General features: G+C 49.1%; 1 protein-coding gene across 1 annotated transcript in view; it reads left to right on the top strand.

Annotated features, from left to right (window-relative positions):
• The window catches only part of Taf1b (TATA-box binding protein associated factor, RNA polymerase I subunit B), a 66967-nt gene extending 45920 nt beyond the window's left edge, over positions 1 to 21047 (top strand). Inside the window, exons 9-15 of the mRNA XM_052745826.1 lie at positions 8183 to 8330; positions 10869 to 11046; positions 11619 to 11665; positions 14150 to 14240; positions 18624 to 18694; positions 19202 to 19424; positions 20637 to 21047. Of these exons, the coding sequence (XP_052601786.1) occupies positions 8183 to 8330; positions 10869 to 11046; positions 11619 to 11665; positions 14150 to 14240; positions 18624 to 18694; positions 19202 to 19424; positions 20637 to 20838 (960 nt within the window). The 3' untranslated portion in view covers positions 20839 to 21047. The remainder of the gene's footprint in view (positions 1 to 8182; positions 8331 to 10868; positions 11047 to 11618; positions 11666 to 14149; positions 14241 to 18623; positions 18695 to 19201; positions 19425 to 20636) is intronic.

Consider the following 21047-nt stretch of genomic DNA (forward strand, 5'->3'; position numbering starts at 1 on the left):
AGGTGGAGTAAGGGGCCTCTACTCGAGAGAAGGGGACGCAGTGTTTGTTTAATGCACAGGCAGCTTTCCTTCACGGTGTGCTCTGCCTCTGTTCACAAAAGTGCATTCACGCCACTCTGTATGATGAAACCTTTCAGTGGAAACGGCTTTTCACTAACAAAGGGAGCATTTTCTTCCCCCTCCCTGTCTTAGCTTTCCCCTGGAAGTCTTGGCTTCTTGAGCAGCTGCGCCTCCACCAGAAATGACAGAAGGTGTGACTGTGCTCAGAGATGGCCCTGAAGATAATGGCACTGGGGTTTGTGTGGGCTCTGGGGACTGGCTTCCTTCTGGGTGTTGTTCTAGTTCTGTTATTTCAGGAGGTTTGGCATGCCTTAAGAACACCCGGGGCAACCACCCCACCGAAAAGGGCTTGAAAAACTCTTTTTGAATCTTTGCTGGAGGGGAGCCACTTCCTCCCATTAGCTGGGTCAGTTCTCAGGAGGGCCCTCTGCCCGGGAGCATCAGGAAACCCACTTAGACAGGAGGAATGGAGGGGACCGAAGAGTGCTGAGCGGGTTGTTTCTCGCACGCAGGCCAAGAGAGTTTCAGTGTCTGAGTTGGGCAGTCTGCCGAGCAGGGGGTGTGCACATTTCAGTGTCTTACTTCCTGTGCGCTCCTTTTCTGAGTTGTGACTTCCAGCCCCACGTGGGCAGTCTTCATGCTGTGCCTGTTTACTTAATTAACTTGAGGATAACATGTCTGCATCCTTCCGGATTCATTCTTCACTCAAGGTTCTGGACGTGGTGCTGCTTCTGAAGCAGCATTTGCTTCTAGCAAAGCTCTCTCAGGTCTTGTGGTAGAGTTAATCTGAACACCTAGTCCTCTTCAGGGGCACCCTGTCCACACAACAGGAAAGTCATTAGTGGAGCCAAAACATTGGACCTAGCCACACTGGCCTCCGTTAGATACAGGCTATCTGCTGATGACCGACAGGCAGGCAGGCAGGTTCTTTTGGGCCATGATTCTTGTACATATTTATAAATAGATACTAGATAGTGTCCATGTCCAGCCGCTGTCCTTGGCAGGTTTTCTAAGTCTCCCTCTCAAGAGTTAGCTGTTTTATCATTGCTCATTAGACTCGGCAAGTGGGGATAAAGAAGACAGCAGAGTCCTTCTGAAGGCGGCACGCGCTGTTCTGAGTCCTGACAGCAGAGTCCTGAAGTCCACATGCACTGTTCGGAGTCCTGACAGCAGCATGTCTCCTTCCAGACAAGCAGAGAGAGAAGATGTGATCGATGCATGCTCAGCCAAACCCACTGAGTGGCTCTCTGCCATGATGATTCATTCTGCCTTGGAGCAATCTCACACCCTTTGTGAAACTAGGTCCCTTTTGGTGGAGGGGAGAAAAAGACTCCTCCAGAGCACTTAGGACTTGGTGGATCAGGGTTAATGCACCCCGTCCTCAGACCTTCCTGTGGACCCGCTCACCCCCACTCAGTAAGTTACGTGTGCCCCTTGAGCGTGCTTGTGCAATCTGTGTTAGAATAAGAATCTGGGAGTTGGGGATTTAGCTCAGTGGTAGAGCGCTTGTCTAGCAAGCGCAAGGCCCTGGGTTCGGTCCTCAGCTCTGGAAAAAAAAAAAAAAGAATCTGACAGTGCAGAATCTGCCTGAGGGAGATGAGGCCAAGTGTGGTGGCCACAGGTGTGCTCGGCCCCCTGGCTCCCACTCCTCCCCTGGGGATCACTGCTGCTAGACAGCATAGAGGCCAGCCGATGGCTTTTGTTCCTGGCCTCCTGTATCTTAAACATCACTGGAATGTGTGTGCCCGCTTCTCAAAGAAAAACCAGCTGAGGGTTTCCGCCACCGCAGAAGGGAAACAAGGATGGAGGCCACCGTGTCTGTGCATTGGTCCCCACCACACACACTGGCTGTTGTCCTCCCTGGGGATCCACTGGAGTGCCTCCAACTTTAGTAAGCATAAGACTATAGCCCACACCTGTTAAGGATGAGGCAGGAGAATTGTGAGATCTGGGACAAGCTTGAGCTTTTTAGTGAGAGACACTGCCTCAAAAAAAGAAAAAAAAAAAGAAAAAGAAAAGAAAATTAGCTGGGGGGAGGGGTGGTGGTGGTGGTGGTGGTGGTGCACACATTTAATCCCAGCACTCAGGAGGCAGAGGCAGGTGGATCTCTGTGAGTTTGAGGCCAGCCTGGTCTAGAGAGCGAGTTCCAGGACAGCCAGGGGTACACAGAGAAACCTTGTCTTCAAAACAAAACAAAACAAAAAATGAAACATAATAAATTCTGAAGTGATTGTTTAGCCTTTCAACTCGACCCAGATGGACTCAGGCAGGAGATCTGGTTATGCGATCTAAGCAGACGCCTGCGTAATAAGCATCCTGGTGGAGGTGCTGCGATGCACCGAGCGCAGAATCTTATCTCTCATCCTCCCTTCCTTTGTAGTCCCCACGGGGCCACAGTGAGTTCGAGGTAGGAGTTGGACTAATTAGCAGATAACCCAGGGGTCAGTGGGAAGCAAAATGCAGCCGCACCTTACTAAACAAGCTGAGCTCTGAGCAGGATCCCCAAACTCCTGCTCTGGGGTCCCTGAAGCTCCTGTATTAGTACACTGTGGACTCCACTTATCTGGTGAGAACATGCTGCACATACCTGCAGCTTGTGTGGGACCCTCCCCTTGGGCGTGTTCTGCAGTCTCACCTGGGTGTTTACGGTAATTACATGCTGGCTATCTGAGCCTGAGAACCTTGTGGATATCAAGACTGACTGCACTCTCTGGGCTAAGGACAGTAGGATAGAGGCAAAAGCATTCCTTTTCTAAAACCAGGCCAGGGAGCGGTGTGGGACCCCAGATTGACCTGGCTTAATTGTACTGTCACTGGGGCTGTGGTGTGTGTCCATGGTCAAGCCAAACCCTGCCTCACTGACACCCTCCCCTGGGACACGAGTAGGGCTCAGTGGTGTCATAATAATCCTCACCTCGTTTGAGGCACTGAAGGAAAGTCCCTTCATCCCACTCTGGGCTCCGTGAATGATGATCAGATGCACGGGCAGAGGCCTCAGCGCAGCGTCTGCAGCCACGCTTCCCTTCCTTCAGTATGCCACAGGCTAGCGGTTGGTTTGAACTCCACCAAAGTGTGTTTCCTTCCACTGCTCACAGAAGACCGTGGTGACCGTGGAGTAGTATAGATTGTATACGTGTTTGTTGTGAAAAAGTGTCGTGGCAGTTCTAACCTAAGGAGCACTGTTGGTGGATGGCATGTGAGAGGCAGCAGATGAGAGTCTGGGATGTTTCAACACGTGGGAGAGCTGTATATGTAGAAATGCTAACCAGGCTGTTGGGGTGCAAACCCAGTGCTGAAAACTTGGCTGTGCCCAAGATGGCTGGGAGGAAAGCCCACATTTGAGGTGTGACCTTTGAGACAGGGTTTCTTTCTCGGTGTAGCCCTGGCTGTCCTGAGACAGCTCTCTGTGAACCTGGCTGGCCTCCAACTCAGAGATCTGCCTGCCTCTGCCCCAAGTGCTGTAGTGTTGGAAGCAAAGGCCTCAGCCACCACTGCCTAGCAGGTTGTGACTTTTTCTTGGATGTTTTGGGGTGTGTGTGTGTGTGTGTGTGTGTGTGTGTGTGTGTGTGTGCGTGCACGCGCACAGTGTCTCACTGTAACCTTGGCTGGCCTGGAGCCTGTGTAGATCAGGCTGGCTTTGATCTCACAGGGATTTGCCTGCCTCTGCCTACTGAGCGCTGAGATGAAGATTGTGTGCCACCACCCCTGTGTGCCACCACCCCCGCGTGCCACCAGCCCCGTGTGCCACCACCCCCGTGTGCCACCACCCCCGTGTGCCACCCCCGCGTGCCACCACCCCCGTGTGCCACCACCCCCGCGTGCCACCACCCCCGCGTGCCACCACCCCCACGTGCCACCATCCCCGCGTGCCACCATCCCCGTGTGCCACCACCCCCGTGTGCCACCCCCCGTGTGCCACCACCCCCGTGTGCCACCACCCCCGTGTGCCACCCCCCACGTGCCACCCCCCGCGTGCCACCACCCCCGCGTGCCCCGTGTGCCGCCACCCCCGTGTGCCGCCAGCCCCGTGTGCCACCCCCGTGTGCCGCCACCCCCCATGTGCCACCCCAGTGTGCCACCAGCCCTGTGTGCCACCCCGTGTGCCGCCCCAGTGTTCCACCCCCCATGCGCCCACCAGCCCTGTGTGCCACCCCCTGTGTGCCACCCAGTGTACCAACACTCCCGTGTGCCACCCCCATGTGCCACCACCCCTGTGTGCCATCCCCGTGTGCCACCACCCCCATGTGCCACCAGCCCTGGCTTTGTTGTTGTCTTCAGTGTGGTATCCTGTATTTCTGAAATTTATGTTCACTGTTAGTTTTATAATGAAACTTAAATGATGCTTAAATACAGTTGTAATTTAGACACATCATGATGATGAAAGGCTGCCTTAAAGAATAAATGGAGTGATATTGTATACCTTTAGTCATCTTTAAAAACATTTTTGGTCATTCATAAGTTTAAAAATCGGCCCTGTTTAAAAATAAATTTTCCCAAGACTGGTAGCTCACATCCGTAATCCTAAAACTTGGTGGGTAGAGGCAGGGGGATCGCAAGTTTGAAGCCAGCCTGGGCTACCTAGTGGGTTTTAGACCAGCTTGGGCTGCAAAGCAAATCTGAAAGCCAAGGTAATACTTGAATAGGAGAATTTTAAAGTGAAATCTAAAATGCCAGCTTGAGATGGGGAAATTAGAACCTGAGTGTTAGTCCAAATGAGTAGATTTCCAGGTAAGTAATTCTTTCCTCCTCCTTTCAGATTTGAAAAGATGGCGGCCAGTCCGTGGGGACTGTTTGGATTGATGGATCAGCTCTCTGTGTGGCAGTTTTGAAAACATACTTAGTGGTGTTAGCCTACCAAATTGCTGCTCATTAGCGACCTGTTTGTCAGGAATTTGTCGTCTATTAAATCACTTTTTTGGGTGAGGTGATTATTTTTCTAAGGGGCTGTGTGCTGCTCTAGTGTTTTGCTTGAAGGTAAAAAGTACTTACTTATGTCCCCTCCTTGCCTTATTTAAAAGGATTAGGAGCTGCCATAAATCCTGTCAGTGATGCTAAATTGTCTTAACTTCAAAGATACTCTAGGCTCTGTGCAGAGAGAGACAGAGTTCTAAATGAATTTTTTTTTTTTAAGGAAACAGACACTTTCCCCCTAAAGACTGATGAGAAGTTGTGTTTTTTTCTCTTTTAAATCGGCAAATTAGAATACAGTTAATAGTATTTTGGCATATTGTAGAATTACTTTATCTCAATGTTAGAAAGGTTTTAAAAGAACACATTGCCGCCTTGAGTTGGGAGCAGCTCACTCTGTGCTCCTCAGCTGTAGAGTAACCCTGTGTGGACAGCAGCGCATGGACTAGAAGGCGTCCTGCTCCTCCCAAGATTCATGAGCCTAGATAGTGAAACCGTGTTAAAATAAGTACACGACAGAGATGCCTGTGCATCACGAAAAGTCAGATCAGCATAGGATGAAGTCTAGACGCCAGCACCCAGCTGCTTCCTGCACACTTACTCCTGAACCCTTTTATAAGGAAATAGTAATTCCTCCAGTCGGCTTCCAAAAGACTCGACTCAATGGCAGGGCTTTCTAAACAACTCCGTTTCCCTGACTGAGCTCCAGTGGGGAGCAAGGGTTTCCGTTACTGAGGGAGAAGTTTTGAATGGTTGGCCACTGAAAGTAGAAAGACTGGATTCGGAGGGGTGGCTAGCTCAGTGAGAGGACATGTGCCCCCCCAACCCCCAAAAAAGAGGAAACAGTGGAGTACCTGCTGGGGAAGTGCTGGCTTGGAAGCCAGGCACCTCCCACTGGGGATTTTGTGGGTTTCCTGTGCTACCGTCCTTAGTTGGACAGTTTCCCTGGGGAGCTGATGCAGAGCAGTTTGCCCAGCTGGTACTGTCTAGCCTCCTCCCCCTTCTCATTTTCACAGCAGTAAACTGACATCTGGGAAATGCACGTGTCATAAACGTGTGCGGCACAGTGGTTTTTCACAGCCGGAGCAGTCAGCCTCCAGCATCTGCCCCGGGTTCCTCCCCGGGTTCCTCCCCGGGTTCCATGAGCCGGCCCTCCCTGGAGCTGTCCTCACGTAACTGCACAAGACTAGGTCCCGGACTGTTGAGCCCTGTTCTTTTTACACACTGCGTCCTCTTTCACATCTGGCATCTTTCTTTGAAATTTATATTTTGAAAACTCACATTGTTGCATGTAGAGTATGCATTTTATTGCTGATTCTTGTTGCATTGTGAGATACCAAGATCTACTCACCTGTCCCATCCCCGACATTCATGTTGTTTCCTGCTTGGGCTTTTACAAACAGTGTTGTTATACAATGTCTAGTATGTGTATCCCAACAGACTTGCAGCATTTCTTAGCACGGTCCCCACTGTAACGAAAACCTCAATTTTCCTGAAATCCCATGAGACACTGTTCATATCACTAGGCACGTTCATAAGCTTCATGTGGACAAATGATATGCATAAAAACCAAGGGCAGAATGTGTTCTCTAGAAAACTCCAGACTTCTCTAAAATTTCAAAGAAGATTGTACATGCCTTTGTGTGAAGAGCTGTAGTATGAAGTTGAGCTGCAGATTTTTAACTTGTAGACTTAGAGGACGGTGTTATCGCCTTCATGGGATCATGAATGTTAGGTCACTGTGGGCATTCCTGTTTGTGTGATTTGACAATGAATGGGAAAGTACGGGAGAGGAGGGTTGTGTGTTAGAGCAGTTAAGACCATGCTGTGACTCAAGCTGATTGATTGATTGATTAATTGATTGATTGATGATGCTGGGAATTGAACCTACAGCCTTGCTAATGCCACTGAATTGTATTTTAGCCCAGTGCGTCTTCAGCTGAGTCTCGGTTTTCTTTTTCCTCCATATCTAAGGCAGGAAGTAATGATTTCACTAGATCATGAGCAAGACAGGATGAAGGGAGTCTATAAGCCAGGTGGAACTGTGTGGCGTTTTAGCTTAGTGTAATGATTGTTTAAAATGGCCAGATGTGAATAGTAAGGATTTATGAGTATTCACCTTTCATTTTTTTTCTCCATATTCTAAATTGTATTTAATGAATGCATAATACTTTCGTGCGTGACTGGCTCTCACTATGTAGCCTTGGCTGGCCTGGAGCTCACTGTGTAGACAAAGCTGGCCTTGAACTCCAGAGATACGCTTTCCTCTGCTTTCCAAGTGCTGAGGTTAAAGGTGTGCACTGCCGTGCCCAAGTCTAATAAATACACAATGTTTTTATAGCATTTGTTTATTTGATGATCTTGTTGGGGGAGGTACGGGTGCCCCAGTGCACATGCTGTGTGGTATATACGGACCTCAGAGGGACACTTGTCAAAGCCAGTTCTCTCCCTCCACCGTGTGGGCCCCAGGGGTTGTCTCAGTTCCTCGGGCTTGGTAGCGAGCACTTATACCCACTGCACCATCCTACCAACCCACACACTGCTTTAAAAGATGGATTTCTTCGTGTGTATGTGTGCGCATGTGCACATGTGCATGCAGGTTCCTGTGGAGACCCGTGGAGGGTGTGGCTCTCTGGAGCTGGAGCTCTCTGATGCAGGTGCTGGGAACTGATCTTGGGTCCTCTGCACGAGCAGCTAATGCAGGCCGGGCGGCGGTGGCGCACGCCTTTAATCCCAGCACTCAGAGGCAGAGGCAGGCGGATCTCTGTGAGTTCAAGGCTACAGAGTGAGTTCCAGGAAAGGGGCAAAACCACACAGAGAAACCCTGTCTCGAAAAACAACAACAACAAAAGAGCAGCTAACGCTCTTAACTGCTGAGCCATCCCTCTGGCTGCCCTCCTACCCCACAGATTAATTTTAAGTCAGAAAATACCTTTAAAATAATTTTAAGAAAATATTTTTGTTTTATTTATTTATGTATTTATTTATTTATTTGAAACAGGGTTTCTCTGTATAGCTCTGACTGTCCTGGAACTCACTCTGTAGACCAGACTGGCCTGGAACCCAGAGATCCACCTGCTTCTGCCTCCCAAGTTCTGGGATTAAAGGCATGTGCCACCACCACCTGGCCTGAAGAAAATATTTTTTTAAATATTTTTAAAATAATTTATGTTGTAAGAATTACTGCCCTGATTATGTCTTTTTAAAATTTCAGTCTTGGCCTGACTATGGAGACATCTATAAAAATATGATTGAAGTCGCCATATTTTTGGATTTGCCTCGTTTTCCAGATATAACTGAGGACTGCTACCTTCATCCCAACGTCTTGTGCATGAAGTTCTTACTGGAGCTCAATCTCCCTGGTGAGCGGTGGTGAGGGGAGGAGGCTTTCCTAAGTTACCTTAAGCAGAACAGAAGGGCCTTTCAGCTGCAGCTACTCAGGCCACCTGAGGGAGTCCATAGTGACAGGAACTTAATTCAGATGCTTCCTTAATTTAGTTCAGACCGTATAACGTGGTTAAAGGGACAATGCTCAGAAACAGAGTTCTGTTTTCGTGTGACTTACACTTGGGAGAACTCGTGGCTTCTGTGGCAAGTTGACTGAGTGCAGGTAAAGCAGCAAGTGTCTCTGTGGGCCCTGGTGTCCTGCGTGGAAGAGCCACACTCTCTTCACCTGAGAGCATGAGGACTGCATAGCGAACTCTAATCCAGAACAAAAATACAGGCCGAATGTGATGTCAGCCCTTGAGAGATTGGGGGAAGAGCTCAGGGCTGGACTGAGCCAGCGGGGGACCCTGATTCAGAACACAGCCTGCTAACATTCCAAGTTCCAGTCCCCAGAGGCACGGGAACAGTGCGGACAGCCCAGTGAGCTCTTCAGGGCAGGAGGCCTGATGAGCGTCTCAGCCATCTCATGCAGACCACGTGCCAGGCAACCCGGATGTGGCCTGGGGCGCGAGGCCCTCCGCATTTCATACCGGATTAGAAAGACAAGAAAGACAAGAAGGCTTGGACTTCTGCTGTCTATCTGGGTGGATTTTTTTTGGGGGGGGGGAGGGTGCAGGAGGGGTTGAGACAGGGCCTGTCTATGTCGTCTTGATCTGGAGCTCCCAATATAGACCAGGTTGGCCTAGAACTCACGAGATCCTTCTGCCTCTGCCTTGGCTGGGACTGTAGGTGTCAGTCACCGTGCTCAGCCTTGGAGTGACTGTTGCTGAGTTACCACACTCATGTCACTTCCCTTCTCCTGCTTTATTGAGGTGGCCTGTGTTGGGTTCCTAGTGTAGCAGGTGAGGGGAAGCAGTTCGGATTACGGTGGGACAGTCTCTGTGTGTTGGCATTCACATTACAAACCATCCCTCCGTGAAGGAAGTCTTGGGGGAACCACCTTAGCACCGAGGCAGGGCTGCCTGGGGAAGCCTGCTGGTGTTACCCAGGTCTTCTGAGAAGCCATTGGTATAGCCACAACCTGTGACGTGAAAACCAGCCCAGAGAGGCTGGTGATACAAAATGGGGGAAGAACTGAGGAGGTGAGGGGACCAGAGAGCTGTGCAAACAGAGGCAGGTGACGACCATGCAGGCTTTGGGAAATTTGAGACCCGCTGGGGCCGGGAGCCGACAGTTGTCGTGAGTTCTTGATCAGGAGTATGAGCTGATGGCTTCACCTTCACTGGGTGAGCAGACGGGAGCCCGGCTCACGAGGGAGCTAGGGACAGTCCGTAACGGAGAGGACAGATGGGGATGGGGATCAGTCAGCACTGACCCAGGTACTTTAGGCAGGTTAGTCCACGTCACATTCATAACTAGAAGACAGTGTCGTGGCTCAGGTCGGGTAACGCTTCTGAGGTCACACGAACCTAGTAAGGGGTTGGGTTCCACAGTCCGCTTTTCCCCTGTGCCATCTGCTCTGTGCAGGGAGTGAGGTCAGTGGACGGAGACCCGTGTCGATTCTGTGAGCTCCTACATGCTTCTCTTCAGAGGCTATTTACTTCAGTTAGGAGGGCTGTGGTGCACCTGTTATATGTAGGTTAGTGAGGAGTTTGCTTAGTAACTTGGAACTTTCAAAGAATATCCATCTGTATAACCATATTTAATCTCACTTTATTCTCTCATAACCCACTTCACAAATGAGGCAGCTATGGCTAGGTCTGGTGGTTCGTGCCTGTAATCCCAATCCTAAACTACAAAGCAAAACCCTGTCCTTTAAGAAAAAAAAAAAGGTGAGGAAGCTGAGGCTGTGTGACTCTGATCATGTGGCTCCTGATTGGGAAGGTCCTAGGGTTTCGGGTTTTAAGTCTCATCTTATGTGGCTTTCATGCTGTCGATACGGCCTGTGCTGAATGCACGGTTTCTTGGGGCAAGCACAGCATGTAGCTGAGAGCTTGTGAGCCTCCAGGGCTCACCATGGCACCCAACAGCCATGTGCTGCCTGGAGGTCCGTTCCTCACACACAGGTAAGTGTCCCCTGCTGTAGAGACACAGGCAAGGCACATGTATGGGGCAGCACAAAGCTGGTATGTACCTGTCTGCTATGAGACCCAAATGTGCCCCACGCATAAATGTTTTAGGAAGTCAAGTAGGTCTTGCCAAGATTCACCCATTGCTATTTCTACACTGGCCTCATCTTTTAGTATTTTATCAAATATTGCTCTCCAAATTCCTGCATGGCATCATGTTTTAAATAAAAGGTTGCTGGGTAAGGTGTTGCAAGCCTATAATCCCAGCCTCCATTCCAGAGACTAAGGCATTAGAGTCATTGAGTTTGAGACCAATCTGAGTTATATAGCAAGCTCCTGCCTTACTAACAAAGCAGATGTGTACAGATACTTTATGAACATGCATGTTACTGTGGCCTGGTGAGCCAGGTAATGTAACCTGTGTTTGACTGTTTTTTCCAACAGACGAAATGTACAGCTTAACCTGCCAAGTGGTGAAGATGACTGGAATCGGAGAAGTGGATTTTCTGACGTTTGATCCTATAGCTAAAAAGAAAAGGACAGTTAGATACGATGTGCAGGCTGTGGCTGTCATCGTGGTCGCGTTGAAACTGCTCTTTTTGCTGGATGACAAGTTAGAGTGGTGAGCCCATGGCAGGTGGCTCTTTGTCACACTGACGCCATTGCTTCTGCTAGTTACCCGGTTGCGGGAACCCTGTGTTTCCTCCGCAGAATGTGGGGTCCGGTGTACTGTGGCCACAGGCAGCTGGCCAGTCATGCCTGATTCTGGGCTAGCAACATTTCTCATCACCCCACACCTTTCTGATTTTTAAAACATCGCACATTATAAAGAACAATCTGGCACTGTATCAGGATGCCTTTAGGCCCCTGGCAGCACATCTCTCAGTGTCACCCTCTTAGAAGTCCCAAGGATTGAAGGTCTCTGTCTTCTGCCAGGACAGTGACAGCCTCTCCAGCTTAGTGCTTTCTCCTCAGAAGTCAGCATTAGCTGTCCAAGCTGGATGTGGCGGGGCACACCTTTAATCCCAGCACTTAGGAGACAGAGACAGGCGGATCTCTGTGAATTCAAGGCCAGCCTGGCCTACACAGAGTTACACAGTGAGACCCTGTCTCAGAAAACCGAAATAAAGTAAAAAATGAAGTGTCCAGCCACATGCCATCCAAAGACATCACCTTGTGTCTTGTCGTCTCCAGGTCTTACTCTGGTCTTGCTGAAGCGTATAATGAAAAACACAGAGAAGGTACGTGGGTTTTGTGTCGGTCGGATTCAGAGTGGTTGTGAAGGATGTGAGGACAGTGATGGACAGTCACACACACGTGTGTCCGTGTGTGCACTGGGCCTTGTGCTGTGCTTTCCGTCTGTAGATCTCGTTGTTATGTCTGTGGCGGCCAAGAAACGTGGGTGGTTTCTCTTGGGTCAGGACCCATCTGTTGTTAATTCTTGCTCGCTAGCCAGACCAGACCAGAGCTTCTGCAGCAGCTTGGTTTCCGAGGTGCTTACCTTCGTATCCCCACAGCCCTCAGCCTGGCAAGTGCCTCTCCATTCTCCCATGAGGAGCAGCGTTATAGCTCTCTTCTTCGGCCTGCTCTCCACACCCCCTCATCCACACCCACTCACTGCACACCCCTCACTGCACACCCACTCACTGCACACCCACTCACTGCACACCCACTCACTCCACACCCCCTCACTCCACACCCACTCACTCCACACCCCCTCACTCCACACCCACTCACTCCACACCCACTCACTCCGCACCCACTCACTCCACACCCCCTCATCCACACCCACTCACTGCACACCCCCTCACTGCACACCCATTCACTCCACACCCACTCACTGCACACCCATTCACTCCACACCCACTCACTCCACACCCCCTCATCCACACCCACTCACTCCACACCCCCTCACTGCACACCCCCTCACTGCACACCCACTCACTGCACACCCACTCACTGCACACCCACTCACTGCACACCCACTCACTGCACACCCACTCACTGCACACCCACTCACTGCACACCCACTCACTCCACACCCCCTCACTGCACACCCACTCACTGCACACCCACTCACTGCACACCCACTCACTGCACACCCACTCACTCCACACCCACTCACTCCACACCCCCTCATCCACACCCACTCACTCCACACCCACTCACTGCACACCCACTCACTCCACACCCACTCACTGCACACCCATTCACTCCACACCCACTCACTCCACACCCCCTCATCCACACCCACTCACTCCACACCCACTCACTGCACACCCACTCACTCCACACCCCCTCACTCCACACCCACTCACTCCACACCCACTCACTGCACACCCACTCACTCCACACCCACTCACTGCACACCCACTCACTCCACACCCACTCACTGCACACCCACTCACTCCGCACCCCCTCACTGCACACCCACTCACTCCACACCCACTCACTGCACACCCACTCACTCCACACCCACTCACTCCGCACCCACTCACTCCACACCCCCTCATCCACACCCACTCACTCTGCACCCCTGCCTTTTTCCAGAGCCCGAGCTGATCCTGCCTGCCACCATCGCTGCTGGCCAGACTCCCCCAGGATACTTAGCACATGGAATTATAACTGATGGCCTGAGTCTATCTGTTCCTGCTAGACTGCCACTGTTTATAAACCCTTAGATGATTGGCTGGCGTGCACTTTGTAAGTGACAGACAGACAGCTACTGTGGATTGAACGCAGGGCTTCATGCGTGGCTTGGCCAGCTCTTACGCTGAACTGTACCCCCGCCTCTTTTTGCTTTTTTTATTTTAAGACAAGGTCTAGATAAACTGCCCATGTTGGTTTATGTCGCTTTGTACGTGATTTATGATCCCCCTGCTTCAGCCTCCCAAGTAACTGGGTTACAGTCCAGTGCCGCCAGGTTCAGTTCATACTTGCTTTTTGAGAGTTTATCTTTGATGTGGAACAGAGTTACTAGCCCAAGAATGACTCAGTGCAGTTTTGTGTCTATATGAATACTTAAATTCAGGTGTGGCTTCTGTTTGTAGAAAGATTTTTGGTCATTAGTTTTAGGAGTTTGGGTTTAATCTTCTCAGTTCATGCATTTTCCATTATATATGTGAAGTGAGACACTTCTTCCTGTCCAGTGCTCACAGTAACACGTACATGGGGTTGCACTAGACGTCTTCTGATGCTCCTTCAATGCTAGAGGTGATGCCAGTTATGTCGATGTGGCTAAGAGAGCGCTTTGACTTTCCCATCAACAGCACAAGGCTGTGTCTGTGCTCTCCACTGCCCTGGGTACCGCCCCTCCGTCCCCTTCACTCCTGTCTCGTGAGGAGCCTGGGGACCGAGAACTTGAGCTGACTCAACTCTCAGCTGTCCTCGGCCCTTCCAGTCCTTTGGGTGGCCTCCTCTCTGCTGTACGGCCTACGCGGCTGCACTGTTTGCTGAGACTGGCCAGTTGGAAAGATTTGTGTAGCAGCCTTCTCCAGGAGGCAGCAGAAAGCCTTTGAAGCCTAGGAGAAACTGTAAAAAGATTTCAGGATGGTCTCGTGGGGAGAGGGACAGGTGGCATGGAGTGCCAGTGTGGAGACTGCGGCTCTCTCCTGCTCTCCAAGAGCTCCCATGGGAATGTTGTAGTTAGGAGTAACCTCAGGTGTGATAATGTGTTACTGTGATGGATGGATTCCACTACTAAGCACGGATTTCATCTCTTTCAGACAAGCCGCAGTTTGAGTTCAGAAAATGGTACCAAGTTATGAAGAAAACTTTTGATGAGAAAAGACGGAAATGGGAAGAAGCGAGGGCCAAGTATGTCCCCGACCTCTGCCTCTCCTGCCCCGTGTCCCCCTCTGCCTCTCCTGCCCCGTGTCCCCCACCTCTGCCTCACCTGCCCCATGTCCACCTCTGCCTCACCTACCCGTGTCCCCCACCTCTGCCTCACCTGCCCCATGTCCACCTCTGCCTCACCTACCCGTGTCCCCCACCTCTGCCTCACCTGCCCCATGTCCACCTCTGCCTCACCTACCCGTGTCCCCGACCTCTGCCTCTCCTGCCCCGTGTCCCCCTCTGCCTCTCCTGCCCCGTGTCCCCCACCTCTGCCTCACCTGCCCCGTGTCCACCTCTGCCTCACCTGCCCCGTGTCCCCCACCTCTGCCTCACCTGCCCCATGTCCACCTCTGCCTCACCTACCCGTGTCCCCCACCTCTGCCTCATCTGCCCCGTGTCCACCTCTGCCTCTCCTGCCCCGTGTCCACCTCTGCCTCACCTACCCATGTCCACCTCTGCCTCACCTGCCCGTGTCCACCCCAGTCCCTGCCTGTCCCATCTTTTGGGCATGCGGCCTGGGGTGGCAGGAATGCCTCTTGATTGTGGTGGTAGCCGCTTGTCTAGGACTTCATTATCAGTGCACAAGAAATACCCATCTAGACCAACTCCTAAGGAAAGCTTAGTAGTGGGTGTTCCTGAGGACATGGCCGTATGGGGTCCTTGTTACACTTATCACTTAAGAAAATAAATGATAATTTTAAGAAGACGTCTTAGAGAATCACACTCACCATAGAGCTAAATGACCAGCTCACTGATGTGTTGTGTTGTTTTTGTTTGTTTCGAGACAAGGTTTCTCCGTGTAGCTCTGCTGTCCTGGAACTGGCTCTGTAGCCCAGGCTGGCCTTGAACTCACAGACATGTGCCTGCCTCTGCCTGCTGAGTGCTGGGGTCAAAGGCGTGCGCCACCATGCCCAGCTAATTTGAATTTTTTTACTCTTTGAGAAAAATCTCAGTTCTTAAATTGGGTCAAGTGATATTTGTTACTTAATCCTAACATTACTAAAACAGTCTATGTGTACATATGTTTTTTTTAGAAGCATAAATATTTATTTGTAACAAAGGAATTTGCGTACAGTGTTGAAAATCTACAACTTCTTGTTATATTGACGTTTGCACTTCACCTTTTTAAACAGACATTTCTAATCATTATTTTATACTGATATAGATATGTAAATACAACATCGAGTTCAATGGTCCTTCAGCATTTTCCACTTAATTTTTTTTTAACATAAAAACAGGTTATAGCTGGGCAGTGGTGGCGCATGCCTTTAATCCCAGCACTCAGGAGGCAGAGGCAGGTAGATGTCTGTGAGTTCTGGGCCAGCCTGGGCTACAGAGTGAGTTCCAGGAAAGGCACAAAGCTACACAGAGAAACCCTGTCTCAAAAAACCAAAAACAAACAAACAAAAAAAACCAGGTTATAATTCCAAAGTCCAGAGTTATTTGAAACTGGAAAATATTTTCTCTGTAGAAAATAGTAAAAATGATAACATTTACCAATAAGCCCTTTTAAGCCAAATAATAGCTGAATTATACATATAAATATTGATTAGATTCTAGGATACAGAAGAAACCTATCTTCATCTGTTCAGAGAGCTATGTTTTACTTAAGTTGTGTAAGTGGGATTCCTATTCATCTTCCCCTTCACTGATTTACAGCAGACATTTTTCTATAGGCTAATCCATAATCTAAAAAGATTTTAGCCTCCCCTCCTGAAAGTACAGCCAGCATATCCTTTCATCAGCTTGATATGGTACAAATTCTTATCCTAATAGTGAAATGTTTCACTAAAGCATGCCCAGTGATTGAGCAAAACCAAAACTTATTATAAGCCACACTCATCCTAGGGTCCTCCCTGCTAGGTAGCCTCCCTGAATCTGTGGGTTGCAGTCTGATTGTCCTTTGTTTTATATCTAGTAAACACTTATGAGTGAATATATACCATGTTTGTCCTTCTGAGTCTGGGTTACCTCACTCAGGATGATATTTTCTAGTTCCATCCATTTGCCTGCAAGTTTCATGATGTACCACATTTTCTTAATCCATTCTTCAGTCAACGGGCATCTAGGTTGTTTCCAGGTTCTGGCTATTACGAATAGTGCTGCTGTGAACATAGTTGAGCATGTATCTTTGTGGTATGATTGAGCATTCCTTGGGTATATGCCCAAGAGTGCTATGGCTGGGTCTTGAGGTAGATCGATTCCCAGTTTTCTGAGAAACCGCCATACTGATTTCCATGGTGGTTGTACAAGTTTGCACTCCCACCAACAGTGGAGGAGTGTTCCCCTTGCTCCACATCCTCTCCAACATAGACTGTCATTAGTGTTTTTGATCATAGTCATTCTGACAGGTGTAAGGTGGTATCTCAGAGTCGTTTTGATTTGCATTTCTCTGATGACTAAGGATGTTGAGCATTTCTTTAATACATATGTTTTCTTAACTAACACTTAAGAATGAGGGGAGTTTTATAGGTAAATGGAGACATTTGTGTTTCTGGCTTCCTGCTCCTTAGTGTCTTTTCCAGAAAGTTTTGGTTGTTTCATGAGTACCTCTGAGCCAGGCACTTCGCCAAGAACTGAATATGCCACAGCTAATGACTTCATAGGGTTTGTACAGTATAATTTGGTGGTTGTTTTTCTTGTTATTAAGACAGAATTTCATGTAACCCTGATTGGCCTCAAATTCACCATGTAGCTCAGGCTAGTCTTAAACTCCTAATTCTTCTACCTCTTGAGTATTGAGATTAGAGGACTGTACAACCACTCCTGGCAGCACATTGAAAAACATATTATCTTTTTTTTGTTGTTGTTTTTGTTTTGAGACAGTCTCACCACATAGTCCTGGCTGGTGTGGAACTCACCTCACCTCTGCATTCTGAGCACTGGGATTAAAGGTGTGTGCAACCACCCTCCAGGCCTGGCAAATATGATTCAGATTACTCTTATAACAGCCCTATAAGAGTAGGAAACAGGGTACTGTAGCTTGAGTTTTCCTGCCTGGCCCACAGTCAGGACAAATCTCTGACACCCGCCAGTCCCACAGCCACTCAAACCCAACCAAGTAAACACAGAGACTTATATTGGTTACAAACTGTATGGCCGTGGCAGGCTTCTTGCTAACTGTTCTTACAGCTTAAATTAATACATTTCCATTAATCTATACTTTGCCACATGGCTCATGGCTTACCGGCATCTTCACATGCTGTTTGTCATCATGGCGGCTGGCAGTGTCTCTCTGACTCAGCCTTCCACTTCCCAGCTTTATTCTCCTCCTTGTCCCGCCTATACTTCCTGCCTGGCCATGGGCCAATCAGTGATTTATTTATTGACCAATCAGCAACACATTTGACATACAAACCATCCCACAGCAGGGTACAGATGCTAAACGTGTTTGTTGGCTTGTTTATTCACCTATTCCATATTAACAAACACTTAAGTTGAATGCCTACTGTGTGCCTCTGCCTTCCAGAACCTCCATGGTCACCCGGGCTGCTGGACACTTGCAGAAGCAGACCAGAACCTCTGATCTCTGCTGTTATGGTGTCTTTATTTTTTTAGTGGTCTGCATCAGGGTGAATTTTTTTATTGCAGTTTCTGGAAGTCTCCTATTTTGGGAAGCACAGGGAGGATGGACAGGAGCTTAGAAATGCATCGATATCTGGTCCCACACCAGCAGCCCCTCCTGGGCAGTTTATTAACTGCCTGGACATAACCAGAAATGGTTATGTCACTGTTCATTTGTGGTCACCAGTCACCTGAAGGAATGTAGATAGCACTTAGCCTATGCCCTGGGGTGGGGGTGGGGACTCTGTGGACCAGCTCAGCCCAGCACCCCTCTGCAACGAACACACCTGACTGGCCTTCCCTAGACAAGATCAGGTTGCCTCGGCGAAGGGATGTTCTTAGGTCTGGCATGCTAGAATTTGGATCCTTCCTTCTTCTCACCAGGAAGAGGGTAGATTTCCTGGCACTGTGTGCCAGAGAGACTGGCACTGTCTGTTTTGTATGAGTTTTCAAAATCAGATTTCTAAGGGCAGCCCTCTGTGATGAGCATTGGGGCGGAGGCAGGAGAACAGTAGTGAGGGTAAACAGCAAGGGAGTGTGTGGTGATGGAAATGTCTCTCCTGTATACTGTATAATGGCTCCTGAAGGGTCCTTGTCTCCTACAAGGAGCATGACACTGGCCGGCTCTCCCTGCCCGGCTCTCCCTGCCTGGCTCTCATGGGCGCTTCCTTCTGGATGGAAGCGCTGAGAGGCTGCAGACAAATGCCCAGAGCCCCTGAGCTCCGGGTCCTGCCTCCATCTCTGGACTGGGTCTGGGCAGTCACCTCCCATTCTGCTCTACTTCTTTCCTGCCTTGTGTAGATATTCTTGGAAAACCGAAAGACCAGTCTACCGGTCACACATCGACAAGTCAGTCGTCTATAAGAGAAGAGGTGAGTGTGCTGGGTTCCCTGTGTGCCAGGTGGCAGTACAGTTGGGAGCCCCAACCATCTGCACATGGAAAGCCAGTGCATGAGCACGCTTCCCACTCGATGGGGATGTTCTCATGTCTGTCTCCTTCAAAGGAGACACCACATAGAAATCCACCTGTCTGCCTCTTCATAGCTGAGCTTAAGGGCCCAGCAAAACCTGAGGTCATCCGTTTCTGTGACTGTGAGAGCTCTGTTGGGAAGCTTGCCCTGAGATCGTCTGGTGCTCTTTTTAAATCATTGTTAAGTAACTTCCTGAGGCCCCTCATACAGCTCCAGCCTCACCTAATGCTACCCGCATGGTAGTGCAGTTATGAAACCAGCTGGTGTGAGTGTGCACTCAGGAGGCGGCTCCGGGGTTGGAGGCCAGATTGCCCCACCCCCCAGAGGCTAAGCAACCAACACTAGTCCATTCTTACGAACTCCAGGCTTTCTTGTGAATTGACATGTGCTTCTGCCTTCCGTCTGCAGAAATGGTGAAGAATCTTCAAAAGCAGTTTAGTGCCTTGGTTGGTTCCATGCCTGTGGTGGAAAAGAAGGGCCCTTCGAGTTTTCAGTTCAACTGGACTGAAGAGGACACTGATCACCCTTGTTTCCATGGCCATAGCCTCCAGGGGCTCCTGATAAAGAAAGGCCAGTCCTTGATAACCAAGAACTCCCTGTATTGGCTCAGTACCCAGAGATTCTGCAAAAGGTACGCATGTTTTCAAAACTCCAGAAGCTTGAGGCGTGATGAGATCTCCAGCTCTGCCTGAAGAGTGTTCCCTTCTTCTTTGAGGTTATTATATACTCGCGCCATTTCCTACCTCCCTTTCCTCCTTCCAGACCTTTCCAAAACCCTCCTTGCTATCTTTCAGATTCACTGCCTTGCCCTTTTTTCATTGTTACATATATTGTGTGTGTGTGTGTGTGTGTGTGTGTGTGTGTGTACATTATCTGTATCTCTCTCTATATATAAAATACATAAACACACCCTGCTCACTCGTCACAGTGTTACTTATAGGTGCGTTTTCAGGCTGACCGTTTGCTGTTGGATAACCAGTTGGTGTACTCTTCGCTGGGGAAGACTGTTTACCCTGCTCTCAGCCTTCCTTAGTTGTCTGTAGTTCTTAGTGTCGAGGCCTCATGGGCTCCTCTCCTCCCCATCCACTTTGGCATGTCTGTTGTCCTTGTTCAGCTTGAGTTTAGGCAGTCACGTTTGTGAGACTTTGGGGGTGTAGCTTCTGACGTAAGGAGACACACCTCATAGCAAACTCCTGGTCCTCCGTCTTACGGTCTCCCCGCCCCTCCTCTGCTGTGCACCCTGAGCCTGAGGGGCAGGAGCGCTTTGTAGATGTGCCCATTAGGACTGGGCTCCGCACCTCTGCAATTTGATTGGTTGTGATTGTCTGGACTGGCCCCCATCTACTGCAAAGAGAAGTTTCCTCAATGAGGATGTGGGTGACACTTACTGTGGATGTAAGGATGGACACAGAGTGTAGTTAGTGCTGGTTTAGTAAAGTGGTGATTGTCAGTTTCTCATTCCTTAAAAAACAAACAAAAACCCCTCAGGAGTTTAGGGCACACATACCCATGGGTCACACTGCTCAGAATGATGGCCAAGGGATGTGTGTTTACTTGTCTCTAAACATGACTACAGGCTAGGTCAAACCTTTCCGAAATCAAGATTGTTACAGCGAGCCCCTTCCGTCTCCAGCTTAGCAATCATGGACACTGTAAAGAGTTTTCTCTTTGTGTAATTAAGGAGCCTCAGCAAATTTTCCAAGCTTTCCTCCTAAATACAATCCTAAATACTGTTTTAACCATATCTACTGGCAAAGGGATTTGGGAGGTGGTTAGTGGATGGATGCCAGAGTTTCTGAATTACTATTTAAAGATAATTTACCTTTTTCCCTTCCCATTTTAGCTACTGCAAACATGTGACAACCTATGAAGAATCAAATTTTTCTCTGAGTTACCAGTTTATACTAAGCATCTTCTCGTTCTTACTAAGAGTAAAGACCTCTGTTCTCCATGAAGAAGTGAGCTTAATTGAAAAGAAACTTTTTGAAAAAAAATACAATGAATCAAAAAAGAGATCAAGACCCAAGAAAGTAAGAAGACACTGAGAACCATACAGGCGCTTGCTTGGAAGGGTGCTCTATAGGATAGCGTCGGATCTTAGTGCCACGTTCCAGGGAATTGTGGGAAATACACTATTGTACACACATACATATTGACATGTGTCTTTATATGCATTGTAAAATAGGTGAACTTTGAATTATTTTCATAAAAGCTTTTTTCAGAAAATTAAAACATTATGTAAACGACCCCTGAA

This window comes from Peromyscus californicus, unplaced genomic scaffold (genome assembly GCF_007827085.1).
Source record: "Peromyscus californicus insignis strain IS unplaced genomic scaffold, ASM782708v3 Scaffold_1__1_contigs__length_55948999, whole genome shotgun sequence".
NCBI classification, from domain to species: domain Eukaryota; kingdom Metazoa; phylum Chordata; class Mammalia; order Rodentia; family Cricetidae; genus Peromyscus; species Peromyscus californicus.